General features: G+C 35.1%; 2 protein-coding genes across 2 annotated transcripts; both read right to left on the bottom strand.

The window, feature by feature from the left end:
• Positions 1–9,547: 9,547 nt before the first annotated feature.
• LOC105204178 lies at positions 9,548–13,324 on the bottom strand. The gene has a single exon (XM_039459520.1). The coding sequence runs from the start codon at positions 13,322–13,324 to the stop codon at positions 9,548–9,550; it is 3,777 nt and encodes a 1,258-aa protein (XP_039315454.1).
• Positions 13,325–13,376: 52 nt separating this feature from the next.
• Positions 13,377–14,922, bottom strand: LOC113004496. The gene has a single exon (XM_026137973.2). It carries the CDS (start codon positions 14,654–14,656, stop codon positions 13,403–13,405), a length of 1,254 nt encoding a protein of 417 aa, XP_025993758.2. The 5' UTR covers positions 14,657–14,922; the 3' UTR covers positions 13,377–13,402.
• Between the last annotated feature and the right edge of the window lie 1,276 nt (positions 14,923–16,198).

The following is a 16,198-nucleotide window of genomic DNA, read 5'->3' as shown; positions in this document are numbered from 1 at the left end:
TTTACGATCTGCAAAAGAATAAAAAAAAAAAACATTTTCAGAAACATTATTGATTTTTAACATATAAATTAATATTGATTAATGTGTAGTTGAATTAATATTAATTAATGTAGTTGAATGGTTTCAAAGTATTTTTACTGAGTTTTACCCTTACGAAAAAGACGCACGAGCTAGAAATTGTAATCTCTGTGATTATGGTAATATTTTTTTGTGATCCATTTATAGACCCGTGTGAAGTTAGCACCCCAAAGTAAAAAAAATAATATTTTTTTTTAGAGTGCCGGCTTCTTTGCTAATAGTTCTATAGTGCTTGATAATTTTTAGAAATAGTTCTAGCGATACCCCCCGTTCTAAACCCCCCAAAAAAAACAAGTTTTAAAAATAAGGTGCCAACTTCACGTTGGCACTCTATTTTCAAAAAAATTATATTCTTTTTAGAGTTTTTGAAGTAGTTTTTGAATAGTTCTATAGTTCTCTATACTTTTTTTCAATAGTTTCGTTTTATTTTCAAAATTATGGAACTTTGAAAATTCATAACTCGGCTTCTACAAAGTACGTAAAACTTTTGTAATTTTCACTTTACTGAAAAAAATTATTTAATTTTTTTTTAGCAATCAGGGAGTGTTATTTAGCACACTCAAGAAAAAAACCAGAACTTCAAATTTTTTATTTTTTGGTACTTTGAAATTTTTCGTGGCGAACTTTTTAAGAGCACTTAGGGAGTACTTTAATTGAAGAAGTAATTACGTTAATGTAAATGTGATAACTTAACACTACACTGAGATAGAATTTTATTGTTATTTGCTACTAAAAATTTTAACTTAGATTTCTAATTTATTCTTGAGTTCTATTTAGCCCTCCCTGAGTGCTCTTAAAAAGTTAAATAATTTTTTTCCATCAAGTGAAAGTTACAAAAGTTTTACGTACTTAGTAGAGTTCACCTCGAAAAAAATAAAAAATTCAGAGTTTCGGTTTTTTTCTTGAGTGTGCTGAACAGCACTCTCTAAGTGCTCAGAAGAAGTTAAATAACTTTTTACTGTAAAGCAAAAATTACAAAAGGTTTACGTACTTTGTAGGAATCAAGTTATGAATTTCCAAAGTTCCATAATTTTGAAAATAAAACGAAACTATTGAAAAAAGTATAGGGAACTATAGAACTATTCAAGAACTACTGGGAACTCTAAAAAAAATATAATTTTTTTGAAAATGAGATGCCAACGTGAAGTTGGCACCCCATTTTTAAACTTGTTTTTTGGGGGTTTAATCGCTAGAACTATTTCTAAAAATTATCAAGCATTATAGAAAAGCACTATTAGAAAGAAGCCGGCACTCTAAAAAAGATATTATTTTTTTTACTTCTTGTGCTAACTTCACACGGTTCATTTATAGTACGAAAGAGTCACACAAGTTTATTGTAATATTTACACGTTATTGTAATATTTGTGTGTGGTTATTGTAGTATTTTTTTGTAGTTATTGTAATATAAGATTACAATTTCCAGCCCGTGCGTCTTTTGTAAGAGTAAACAAGAATTCCATCCCTGCTAAAAATTCCAGGCATGTCCAGATATAAAATTATATATGGTCGTGTTAGGACATACCTGGACAAATCAAATCTTTACTCGTACAAAATCTATCCGAGTAAAAATTAAATCTGATTATGCACGCAATTCCTAGTTCCAAGTAATATTTAGTTGACATTCCATATATAAATATTATCTGTTTATACCCATAATTCCAAGTGTATTTGAACATGTAGGAAATTTACGACATAAAGTTTTCTAGTTTTTACATAGAAAATCTTTCTATTATTCTCTTATTCAATATTAAGTGGAACCTGTCAATCCAAACTTTCAATCCATTTTACTGTTTTAAATTTCTTGATATATGCACAGGGTGTTTCTTAAAAAGGGTTCACCAATTATATAGTGTTATTGCTTGTTAAAGACTGAGTTGAAAAGTCCTAAATCATTTTTTTCTGTAAATGCTTAATAAAGCAGTAATTATTGAGTAAAGCTAATGCAATCAACGCTATCTTTTAAACAGACATATGTCGGTGAACCACGCACCTAGGGCCCTATTCTTGAAAACATACTAATTAATAACTTGCTAGTTGCCTCTACAACTTTGCGCGGTTCACCGACGTATGTCTGATTGAATTAGCTTTATTTAATACTTACTGCTTTTATTAAACATTTTAGGAAAAAATGGTTAGGATTTTTTCATTCAGTTTTCATTTGAAACACCCTGTATATGTCAAAAGACAAAAAAAGAAGGAAGGAAGCGTCGATATCAGCTACCGGTAATTTCAGACAGAACCTACGCGAATCGCAGGAATTTTCCGAGCTAGCATTTTATTGTTTCTCTCAGTGAACAGTAAATTAAATCCGTTTTTATTTACTCTCCGTCTCGCTCTATCGAGACTGCGTACACGACTGAGGGAGTTCGAGCTAGCTTTTGCGAGCCCGCGACAGGCCTCTAGCACATTCGAGCTACACACGAGTATATTTCCGCTAAACATAGTCAACACAATTATTTTCAAATATACAATTAATTTGCAGTTTTTGCGAATTGATTATTTGCATGGCCGCGATTGTGATTTTATACATATGCGCCGCGTTTAACACGAGTAATTGTAACATGTTTGTGTGTCTCAAGTTAACCAGTGGAGAAAAAACGGTAGTTTCTTCGAAAGAAATTTATAATTTTGATGAAAAAAAAAAAAATAAAGACAAAACTATACCGAATTAAGTCCGCGCAAGATGAAAAAATATCCAAGCAGGGCTCTGTGGTGGCTTATCACGGTAAGTTTTTTGTCTTGTTTACAACATATTTTTTACATTTAATTTTAGAGATAGTTGAAGAGAGGTATTTTGGTTGATCGGATTTAAAAATCGTTATTAAATCTATCTACATATCCCAGTAAGCAAGAAAATCACAAAAGCACGCCGGTAGCGGTATAATGAATGCCCTAATGCGCTTTTATATTATTACAACAAATTAAAATATTTTAGAGAAACAGATTCTCAGAAAGCGTCTTGCAGCTGTTCCAACTGCTTATTTGGATCCGCCTCTGATCCAGAAATCCAAAACTTGAGAAAAGTAAGTTCTTTATCTACTTACAAAGATTCAAAACTTATAAAAATCCAATTAAAAGAAAATATTTCTTATAATATACAATCTCTTAATAATCTTTTACAAATGTTATAGTGAAATGAAATAATTCAATTATTAATATTAAAAAAAATGTAATTTTATTAAATTGTGCTAAACATAAGTATGTAGGATTCTACGCTAAATCACACACATTATATCTGACCCATAGTCCTACTTTTTTGTCTTTTATAGCGATTTTAATTTGTCGACATTGACTGCAATTTCCGGATGTTGATCAAATAGTGCCTTTTGTTAATTTTCTTTTTAAATCCTTAAAAGTTTTTTGTTGCAAAGATATGATTTTTTTGTTAAAGAAAAAGTACATTTTGGAACAATTTTCATTTTTGCCTAATGGTTTTTCCTTCATAAATTTATAATAAATCATTTTTCGGCAATGCCAGTTGAGCAGTCACATTTTTGAGATTCTAAACTTCTATTTGAAAAAAAAATTAGAAAAAAATATTGATTGGAACCAAAATTATAGCTTCTCAAAGTTGAAAAAGTCTCCCAGGTACGAAGATGTGTTTACGTAAATATTGTAATTGATTTTTGCAGTGTAAGTACACGCGGTGAGGCGAATTCAGACCGTCGAGCCGTGCAAATTCAAACAACAACGCGTCACCTTTACCGCCGCGCGTCGTTGCCTACGAGCTAGGCGCGATGGCGCGGTGTCACCGTACATTAACTTTGACGTTTTATTTTATAACTCGATAGTTATTGCGAATATCGCAAAATAGTATACTTTTTTGTCTCTTTTCATCTCCTCTATATTCTCAAAGCGGTAGGTTTCCTAGTTTCCGGAAACCCTGTATAGTAGCAATATTAAATCTTCAGCTTTTTCATAGTATCATATTTGTTGACAAGAGGAGGATTCGACGTAGTCTCGAAATTTTTCTATTTTCTATGTGCCAACCATTACCGCGCCATGAGTATGAAATTAAGAATTCTGCTAAAATTATATTTTATTTTTATAAAAATATTTTTAAATTCCCTCATTTTTTAAAAATAACATTTTATATTAAATAATTAAAAACAGTTTAAAAATTATATATAACAATTAAAAAATATAAGATGAAAAGAATCGTATCCGCGGGAATCGATCCTAGTATTCCAAGTGTACCAATCACCGATTGAGAAACGTTCTTCTGTAACGGTACTTATAGATGCTGGAAATATTTAATCGTCATTTTTTCGAGAATGCCTAAGTTTCGCAACTAACGGTTTTACTACAATAAAGGTGTAAGGGAATAGTACACAGCCATAAAATTTTATTAAAATCGGCAAGATCATTGTCGGAATTTCCCCTTGTCAGCAAATACGAGCACTTTCACTTAAACTATAATCCTACGTACACTCATACACGCAGCCAAGAATTCAAATGTTCTATACAAAATCATCTCTCGAAATCTTTTTTTATCCATTATTAATAAGTGATGTTGTAATGGCGAGTATTGCACCCACCCTTATACCAACTTAGTGACAACGGCCAATAATAAAAATAAAAACCAAAATAAGTTACACCGACCTGTTTTCAAACCAGCAGACATAACTACACACACACACACACACACACACACACACACAATAATATTAAAGTAGAACCTCGTTTATTCGAGTTTCGATTAACCGACACTCCGCGTAATCCGAGGCAATGAATTCATCCGAGCACACCGTATTATCCAAGGCGGTAGCTCAAATAATACGGAAAAACTCGGATAATACGGAGCGAAGCCATGTAGGCGCGCGATTGTTGTTGCTATTTTGTTTTAAAATGCATAAACTTGCACAAGTCTGTGTGTTATAAACCAAATGCAGCAGTTCCGATCCTAGAGTCGTGATGGTTCAGAAACGATGGTCACTACTGCAAGTGACCTCTTATTAATAAAAAGATAGAGAGGTATTGCAGCTAAAAAACACATGAGCAAATTAAAACAGTCTCGTATTACTGACTTTGTTAAGTCCGAGATTTCGATTATCCGATGTACGCTTTTCCCACATTACCTCGGGTAAATGAGGTTCTACTGTATAACATATTCTAAAGTTCATGACTTTTTACTTTTTCTATTTTGTAAAACACATAGTGGTAACAAAATACTGAACGTAATTCAAAATTAGTTAATGATATTAGTTAATTATATATTAAAAAAATTAGCGGAATTGACATTAAACTTTTCATTTATAATATATACATTAATGAATGTAATCAGTAATACATTACACACGTATACATTAATGTAAACAGTATATAAAGTAAACAGTATATAAATAATTTTTAATGTTTTATTACAGTAAGTAATGAATTGAGCCAATAACAAGCCAATATTGAGTCAATAATAAGTTAGTATTTAATAATTAAGCACTAGTCAAATAATCACTGAAATAATATTAGTACAGCAGAAGAGGATATTACGGTTATTGTCGACATTACGACTACCCCCATGTAAAATATTGATTACAACAAAGTTATACATTAAATAAACATTGATGCCATATTCTTTCTTCTCTTTTTTTTAATCATTATAAATTTCTTAGTCATTCTTAGTATTAAATAACGACAAAAAAGTGTTGTTTTACTTACCGTTGTTCGGCACCTTGGCGTGGCGACTCAACAGATTCTTTTTTGGTCTGACTCTATCCTACGTCGCAGTCTGTTAGCGGTGTTATTCCAGTTGCGCATATCACTCATATATATATCACGTACGTTAAAACGAGACCCTACCTGGCGATGATTTGGTGGGAGAGACCAGGCCTGGATTAAGACTAATATTCAGGCTTTCTTTAAGCAACTAAATTTTTACCGCCCGTATAAAAGCCTCAAATGTAACTTAAAGTAATCAAATTCTATATTCTCATGTTTTTTACGTTGATTTATTTCTAAGTATAATTGTAAGGTTAACTATAATTACAAATGTTAAAATGTCCAAGCATGTAGACCGCGTAAAAACAAAACTATTTTATTTAAAATTTTAATTTGCCTAGTTTTATTAGTATGCTATACATATGAACATTTTGCAAAATTATATACTGTATACAAAATATTTATTTATTATAATGTACTATTTGAAACTTATGATTATATCTTTTACCGTTTCGACAATAGTACCTCATAAATTGGAAAAATTGATTTTTTTCCAGAACGTGTTTCATCCCCTTAACGGTTATATAGGCCCGTATAAAAAATACATGTCCCAAATTCTTATCTGCACTGCAGCATATTAAAAATCAAAATCGAAAGGGGACACATCGGAACCTTTCCTTGTTAGATGTTAAATCGGCCCAGGATGAAAGGCTCTCTTGAATTTAAAGCGAGAGAATTACAATCGTTTCAAGAGGGGTTCGGTAATCAAGTTTGGTAGGCGTTTCCCAAGAAAAAGTTTTTCAAGAAATAAGGTAAATGAAACAATTTGTAACAATCATGTCTCTTATTTTCAATAAATATATTAATAAAGATCAATATTCATAAATAAGTGTGTGTGTGTGTGTGTGTGTGTGTGTGTGTATAAAATATATGAATAATAAGAATTCTTATATTGTGCAACCAAAAATATCTACAACAGCGCAATCAGAAATACCTAATTACTAAAACAAATTTTGCACCTATTGCTTCAAATCTTGAAAATGAGATATTTCAAGTTCGTGAACAAGCAAAAGAATATAATAAATCTATACTACCTCCATTGTTATTATGGGAACTTTGTAATTTTAGCATAAGTCAAACAATTACTACTTCAAGAGATAGTACACCATCTCCAGCATTACAAACATTAACAGGAAATAAAAAGGTTAACCGTAAAACATAAAATAATACCTATTATGAACATTTCCTTGTAATTTTAAGCGATTATTTTCAATACCGTATGGTTAATCGAGAAAATTCTCAACAAACTGTTTAAATTCTTAAGAATTTGACACCTGATATTTTGGTTGATCGAGTTTAAAAATCGTTATTAAATCTATCTACATATCCCAGTAAGCAAGAAAATCACAAAAGCACTTTCGACTACACCGGTAGCGGTATAATGAATGTCCTAAGGCGCTTTTATATTATTACAGAAAATTGAAATATTTTAGAGAAACAGATTCTCTGAAAGCATCTTGCAGCTGTTCCAACTACTTATTTGAATTCCGCCTCTGATCCAGAAATCCAAAACTTGAGAAAAGTAAGTTTTTTATTTACTTACAAAAATTCCACACTTATAAAAATCCAATTAAAAAAAAATATTTCCTATAATTTACAATCTCTTAATAATCTTTGACAAATGTTATAGTGAAATGAATAATTCAAATATTAAAAAAAATGTAATTTTATTAAATTGTGCTAAACATAAGTATGTAGCGTTCTACGCTAAATCACACACATTATATCTGATCCTCTGTCCTATTTCTTTTTCTTTTATAGCAATTTTAATTTGTCGGCATTGACTGCAATTTTCGGATGTTGATCAAATAGTGCCTTTTGTTAAATTTTTTTTAAATCCTTAAAAGTTTCTTTTGCAAAGATATGATATTTTTTTAAAGAAAGTGTAGATCTTTGAACAATTTTTCATTTTTGCCTAATAAATTTTTCTTTATAACTTTATAATAAATCATTTTTTGGCAATGCCGTTTGTGCAGTCACATTTTTGAGATTCTAAATTTTCATTTGAAAAAAAATTGTTGAAAGATATTGATTGGAACCAAAATTATAACTTCTCAAAGTTAATAAAGTCTTCCAGGTACGAAGATGTGTTTACGTAAATATTGTAATTGCGTACATAAACTAATAGCATTTTAAATAATAACCGCAAAAAGCACAAATATATTTACAATTAGTCAAAGAGTTTCATCCGTGTAATAGCCTTTTGCCAGGTATATATTTTCAGTATTTGATTATTTATCTGTGTAGGAATCAAGAGCGTCTAACAATACCAAAAATATTTTAAATATCAAAATACAGAAATTGTCGGAGCAACATAAACGCGAAATGGTAAAAAAAATTTGTTATATTAATAATGTATACTTCTTACATTTATTCTAATCCCTTGGTAAATTTTCATCTACGTATTTTAAGATATTTCATAAATAACAATGTTATTCAAATCTTACACATTGCATAATTAATAAATTATTAATTATTAAATTGACATTTAAAGAATATATTGTCTTCTGAACGCGTACTATTAAAAATATGTAAATTTTCTGCGTGTAGTTATAGAATACAGAAATAAACGTCAATGTTCTTGTAAAAGTTAAATAATATTACCTTATGTCGTCGTTCAATGTTTTATTTGTATACGTGCGAAATAATACGTGAGTAATTTAAATGAAAAATTTTTCCAATAACAAGATTACACATTAAAAATTTCTGTCAACCTTTTTCTACATTTTCTTTTAATTCCGCATAATTAAAGGTTTTAATTATAGACCGAATATTATGAACGTAATGAATATTACCTAAACAAAGTTATACAAAAATTAAATTAATGTTTATTTATTATTATAATTATTTGCCACGATATCTAAAGTTACTGTATTAGATTACATAAAATTGTTAATTTAAACATTAAATTGTTACATAATGTTTAATTATTGACAATTACTTTTTAAATATATTAAAATACATATTTGTTTTTATATGTTATGTTGCTGACAAAAATTGTTTATACGAAAAATTATTTTTATTAACATGCCACAGTAATATTTTCATAAATTTACGCAAGTAATAATTCGAAAGTAACAATGTATGTGTATAATGTTCAGAACATATTAAAAAACAGTAATTCAGTTAATGCACAGGCCCATGAGAAGATGTCGAAATTATTTATGTGTAACATATCGCAATTCCTTGTTACACACAGGGGTTAGATAAAATAATATGAATGTTGTATGCACGGTGAAGAACTTGTTCACTCTCGTTTTTACGTTTTGTATGACAATTTTATTAAAAATTTGTATTTACACTGAACGCGTTTCTCGCGTTCTTACGCATCGAGTTTACAGTTCGCTCGCCTTTCGCTCGTTAGGAGTATTGCTGGTTGCCAACGTTGATAGCCGCACGAGACGAATGCTCTAGTAGATTTTTGGAAATAATGATGCCACACTTGAGGAAGTATCGATTTTTATGGATCCTCGGAGACTCACACGATCCCACCACTTCACCGGCAACGAATCCGTAAGCGTCTCCGTGATCCTTTGGTCTGAGTGGCTGTCGCGCACAGCCGAGATTGCGCCAACTCTGGCGCCCGTACGTCTGAGACATGATCTAACATGTCGAGCGGTACGCGCGGACCTTGGTGATTTCATACTTATGTTATTCTACGCAACATACTCCCCCGTTGAGAGGGTACACCGATCAATAACGCAATTACAGCCGGAATGTTTCATGACAAAATTTGAGTACAATGTTTACGCAGTCAAGGCTCAATTGGCAACATGTATAGTAACGCCGTTGATCGCTTTATCTCACCGCTCACAGTTTTAATAGTAGCGGCTCGTGATATCCCGTCGTCGCCAGGATGTAATCTGGTAATTCTTCCCAAGTTCCATTGTGCGCACGGAGCTGTTTTGTCCTTAATAAGTACGACGGCTCCAATCTCGAAACGCTGTCCCTCTTTGATCCATTTGCGACGGACTTGTAACTCGTTTAAATACTCGAGACTCCACCTCTTCCAGAAGTCTTGTCTCACCTTAGCAATATGTTGCCAAGTGGACAAACGGTTATCTGAAATGCTCGTATAATCGTTTTCGGGCAACATGGTTAATGGTTTGCCGATTAAATAATGAGCGGGGGACAGTACTAATAAGTCGTTCGGATCGGACGAAATAGATGTAATTGGTCTCGAATTTAGAATACCCTCGACTTCTACAACGAACGTATTTAATTCCTCGAATGTAAACAAGGAATCACCAATTACTCGTTTGAAATGGTGTTTGAAACTCTTTACGGTAGACTCCCATAGCCCGCCGAAGTGGGGTGCTGCTGGCGGTATAAAATGCCAGGTGATACGGCGATCACTCGCATATTGTTGTATTAATTTTTTGTGCTCGTTCGAATTAAATACGGCATATAGGTCCTTCAACTGATTGTTCGCGCCAACAAAATTCGTACCATTATCCGAGTATACGTGTTCCGGTAAACCTCGCCTCGCAGCGAATCGGCGTAATGCGGCTAAGAATCCATCGGAAGTTAAGTCACTCACTACTTCAAGATGTATCGCCTTAATCGTCATGCACACAAATACGCATACATAGACCTTGACACGTGTTTTATTGCGGTATTTTTTTTCTTTAATATAAAATGGGCCGCAGAAATCAATGCCTGTGTTTTGAAAGGGCGTGCTTACGCGTACGCGGGCTATCGGAAGATTGCCCATTTTATAATCGCTGTTATTGTGGTTAAATCGAATGCAACGCGTGCATGTACGGACAATTTTCCGTACTTGGTTACGGCCGTCCGGTAACCAAAATCTTTGCCGAAGAATGTAAAGCGTGGTTTGTATGCCTGTATGGTAATGCTTCTCATGGATTTCGCGTATGATGCGATCGGTCAAGCTGTGTCGACTGGGAAGCAGAATTGGGTGTTTTTGCGCGAACGTGAGGTCTGATTTTTGCAAACGTCCTCCCACGCGAATTAAACCGTATTCATCAATAAACGGATTTAAATTGGCGAATTTACTCTTGTTAGTCGAAGCTCCATTTAATCCTTTAATTTCATCAGAAAATTGATCAGCTTGTAATATTTTTAGCACGCGTATTTCTGCCTTATTAATCTCTTCCGCTTGTAAGACCCCTGTGTGTTTATTTGGATGACGGACCCGGAGACAATATGAAACGATTCTGATTAATTTGGAATAAGAAGAATATCTATCGAGGATATCAAACTTAGTATGTTCGGAAATTAAGCAAGCATTCTTTTTTAATTCGGGTATTTCGGGTATCCGAATAATTTCGTTGGGCCATTCATCTTCATCCTTGCTCAACCACGATGGTCCCGTAAACCATGTTTGATTTCGCAAAAAATCGTGTGGCAATTGACCCCTCGAAATAGCGTCGGCAGGATTTTCCTCTGTTCGAACGTGTCGCCATTCGTGTGACTCAGTAAATTGTCGAATGCTCGCGACGCGGTTAGACACGTAAGTTTTTAACAAATGGGGGGCTGTATTCAACCAGTGAAGCACGATGGTAGAATCGCACCAAAAGATAATCTTATTGAAATTGATGTTCAATGTGCCTTTTACTTCCCGAAATAACTGTGCTAATGTTAATGCACCGCACAGCTCGAGTCGTGGAATCGTGACGGTTTTCAAGGGTGCAACTCGCGATTTCGCGCATAGCAATTTCGCCACGGTTTTCTGATTATTAGATGAACGTATGTATATGCATGCCCCGTAGCCGGTACTACTGGCGTCACAAAAACCATGCAATTGCACATCGTGATACCCTTCAATTAATAACTTACGGTCAACCGAAATCTTATTTATAGATTCCCATTGTCTAGCGAAATTAGACCATTCGGTATAAATACTTTGCGGAATGGATTCATCCCAATGTACACCGCTACGCCACACGTCTTGCATTAATTTTTTGATATACAAGATAACTGGTCCTACTAAACCCAACGGATCGTAAAATTTTGCGATTTCTGATAATATCTTTCTCTTCGTCACCCTTTCCGTGATCTCGATTGATCTTGTTGCGTAATATAATTTATCGTTTTTCGCGCTCCACGTGATGCCTAGTGTTTTTAGATCACGATCAATACGGATAGTGAAACTCTCGTGCAACGCGGTAGACTCTAAGTCATGGATTATGCGTTCATCATTCGATGCCCATTGTCTTATCGTAAAACCGCCTCGTGCTAACAACGCGATGATATCGTCTCGTAATATTCGGGCTTCCTTGATCGTTTCGGAACCGGTTAATAAATCGTCTACATATAAGTGTGATTTTAAAACTCCGGCCGCCTTAGGAAATGATTGATATTCGTCCTCTGCAAGTTTTTGTATGGTACGGATTGCCAAAAATGGCGAGGATGATACACCGAAAGCTAATGTATTCAATTGCAATGTTTCTATCTTGCCATCTCTACGCCATAGAATCTGTTGAAAGTGTCGATCCTGTTCATGTACTAGTACTTGGCGATACATTTTTTCTATATCCGCTGTTATAACGTAATTGTACGTGCGGAAACGAATTAAATGTGATATTATTTTATCTTGTATGCTTGGACCCGTCATTAACACGTCATTTAACGATACGCCGTTGTCAGACTTAGCAGAGGCGTCGAACACTACTCGCACCTTTGTAGTATTGCTTGTATTTTTTATCACCGCGTGATGCGGCATGTAATACCCGCTTTCGTCAGAATTTGTCACCCATGACATATGTTTTAGATTTAAGTACTCATTTATTACCCGCGCGTATTCATTCTTTAACTTTGCGTCTGTGTCAAGTTTGCGCTCTAACGACAATAGGCGTTTGAGTGCCATTTTACGTGAATTTCCGAGACGTTTATTTGTATTGCCGAATGGCAACCGAACTGTATATCGCCCATTAACGTCGCGAGATACCGTTCTTATAAAATGCGACTCACATTCGACTTCCTCTTCTGTTTGCGGTTTATTTAATCCGATCTCTTCGATTTCCCAAAACTTCTGTATCAAATCCTCCAAACGCGTTAAATGGCATGTTACAGCCCTTCCCGTTTTTTGCGATGATGTGCCGCCAGCGATTATCCATCCTAATCGCGTTTTTTGTAAATATAAGTCATATCCCTCACGAGACAAATCTATCTGACCAATAGCGAACAACGATAGTGACGCTCCCGAGCCAATCAGTAAATCAACATGTCGTGGTAAATGAAAATCCGGATCTGCTAATCTGATATTTGACGGTATCTTAACTGAATTGCGCGGAAAGGTTTCAGACGGAACTAAATCTGTTATAGTCGGAATTGTCAAACAGGTCAATTCTTTAGAAAAGTTATCATGTATAGATTGAATTGTAATTCGTACTATGCCCCTTGATTTAGTATTCATGCCATTGATCGCGCTAATTGGCGAAGAATGTGCCGTCACTTCTTCCTTCAAATATCTCGCGATCGATTCTGTTAAAAAGTTCGCCGAAGCGCACGTATCTAGTAGAGCACGACATTTTATTGGACCGTGTTTGCCGCCACGTATGTATACCATTGCGCTCGTCATTAGATGTGGCGCTGATACGTGCAATGACGCGAGACTCGTGGTCTTGCCGTTGTTCGCTTCAATTAGTCAATCGGTTTGAACGGAGGTGGATTTTGATTTGTCCGATTTATGCGTGTTCGCGTAATTATCAATATGGAGAAGCGAATTATGACGCTTGTTGCAAATAGAGCAATTGGAAAAGTTGCAAACATTGCCCTTGTGCGACCGTAAGCAATTATAACAGAGTTTCGCGGTTTTTATCGCGTCAATACGTTTTTGCACCGGTAGTTGTTTGAATTTTTCACACAAATGAAGAGGATGTCGACGATTTCTGCATATTATACAATTACGCGATGTATTTAACACGAATGCTTTATTTGGAGAAGAAGAGTATCGTTTTTTCTTTATCGGCGGTTCCCCTTTGCTTCTTTCTGCCTCTAATGTCTTAGTCCGCTCGCGTTTTGATGCGAAGACCGCGGATTTATATAAAAAATCGTATATTTGGTCGGGTTCCGGAAATGTTTCTCGTTCGAGAGAGTTTTCCCATCTTTCCGCCGTACTTTTCGGTAACTTGGTCTCTAAAACGTGCACAATCATTTCGGGCCCGACGGAAGCTCCCAATACGCTTAATGACGCGATATGCTGTTGTACGTCGTCCGCAAGTTTCGACAAACCGCTAGACGTTTCTTTCTCTAACACCGGTAGGTTTAAAATAGACGATAAATGTCGCGAAATGAGAATGCGCTTCACTTCATATGATCGTTCAAGTAACTCCCATGCCTTAGAATAATTTATATCGTCGGTTTCAAAGATTTTAATTTTATTGGCCGCTTCGCCCGTTAAAGCCGATTTCAAATAATGAAGCTTGTCAATGTCTGACAAGTCGGTCTGTGATCCGATCATATTCCGGAAGCTATTCTTAAACGAGAGCCAACTCTCAAATTTGCCATCAAAGGTCGGAAGCGAGGCTTCGGGCAATTTGATACGCCGTTTTTTGGTCGAAGTAGCGAGTGAATTCTCATAGGGCCGATCTTCGTGGGACGCGCTGGTACTAGCCTCGGATATATTTGACGCGGACAACCTATTTTTTATCTTAGCCGCAAGCAAATAATATCGTTCTTCAATATTTTCATATTCGGTTTGGTGTGACTCGTTTGGATCTAATTCGGTAAGCTCATCGTTGAAGTCCTCATACGCGTGAAATAACTCAGTTACACGTTCTAAGCGTAATTTGATTAATGTATCGTCCGTTGTACCTTTGTCGAGGATATTATTGAGATTCGTGATTTTAGACTTTAAAGAAGTCCGTTTATTTATGAGTATTTTGGCTCTGTTTGCCATTGTTCACTGATCGAAATAACGAAACCGAACGACTTACTTGATTTTGTACTCTGCTCGTGTATATTCCCCCTCTCGCTCGTGTAGCTCGTGGTAGTGGAGGGTCGTCTCTGGCTCGTTCCTCGTAGGTTACGTAACCTCGCGAACTCGTCCGTTCGCTTGCTCGTGGCTCGTTTGCGCGCTGGCTCGTGTGCGCGCCGTCTCGTTGCTCGTATGCGCGCTGGCTCGTTGTCGTTGACTCGTGTGCGCGCCGTCTCGTTGCTCGTATGCGCGCTGGCTCGTCGCTCGTTGCTCGTTGACCGTGGGTCGCAAGACCTCACAGGAGGCACCAAATGTTATATGCACGGTGAAGAACTTGTTCACTCTCGTTTTTACGTTTTGTATGACAATTTTATTAAAAATTTGTATTTACACTGAACGCGTTTCTCGCGTTCTTACGCATCGAGTTTACAGTTCGCTCGCCTTTCGCTCGTTAGGAGTATTGCTGGTTGCCAACGTTGATAGCCGCACGAGACGAATGCTCTAGTAGATTTTTGGAAATAATGATGCCACACTTGAGGAAGTATCGATTTTTATGGATCCTCGGAGACTCACACGATCCCACCACTTCACCGGCAACGAATCCGTAAGCGTCTCCGTGATCCTTTGGTCTGAGTGGCTGTCGCGCACAGCCGAGATTGCGCCAACTCTGGCGCCCGTACGTCTGAGACATGATCTAACATGTCGAGCGGTACGCGCGGACCTTGGTGATTTCATACTTATGTTATTCTACGCAACAATGAACACCTATTCTGAACACCCGAAAATAGGCATAATTCAAGAGAGTGGAACTTTGTAAAAAATAATTATAAAAAAATTTAAAAAAAAGCATTTTAAAGCTTGCAATCTCTAGTTTTGAAATTGGTAAGTCATTAAACAATTTACAGATTGTTTACGAAGTTACGCGGATTTAAATGTTGATGCGTTAAATATCAAAATATTCTACAAACTTTGCAAAGCTCCACGACGCGATATAAAAATTGCACACATATGCGGTTTAGAGCATTCAAAAGCGTGGATCCTTATCTTTAATTTGCGTTTTTGATGAGATTTGTACGACTTTTTTCACTGAGTTAGGCAACACTGAAGCAAAAATGACCTCCAATGTCGTATAATTCAGTGAATAAAAATTGTACAACGCTCAACAAAAACTAATTAAAGGTAAATTAAAAGATATAGATTCACGCTTTCGAATGCTGTCAACCGCATTTGTGTGCGATTTTTAATTCACGTCAAATAAACTCGCAAAGTACATAATAAATTTTGCCGCATCTTTATTTTTATGCATATAACTCCGTAAAAAATCAGTATACGTTTTCAAAGTCGATATTAAAAGTGTATGTTAAACATTAAGCTGTAAAATGCGTTTTTAAACATTTGATTTATCATTTTTGTTGATTTATCATGTTACACTTTTTTTGGAGAGTAACTGTAGGTTATCTTTTAATTTTGCTGTTGAACGCTCACCTAATTTTTGATGAAGTCGATATTTGAACTTTGTAAAAA

This window comes from Solenopsis invicta, unplaced genomic scaffold, assembly GCF_016802725.1.
Source record: "Solenopsis invicta isolate M01_SB unplaced genomic scaffold, UNIL_Sinv_3.0 scaffold_655, whole genome shotgun sequence".
Classification (NCBI taxonomy): domain Eukaryota; kingdom Metazoa; phylum Arthropoda; class Insecta; order Hymenoptera; family Formicidae; genus Solenopsis; species Solenopsis invicta.
This window is presented reverse-complemented; position numbering and strand designations above follow the sequence as displayed.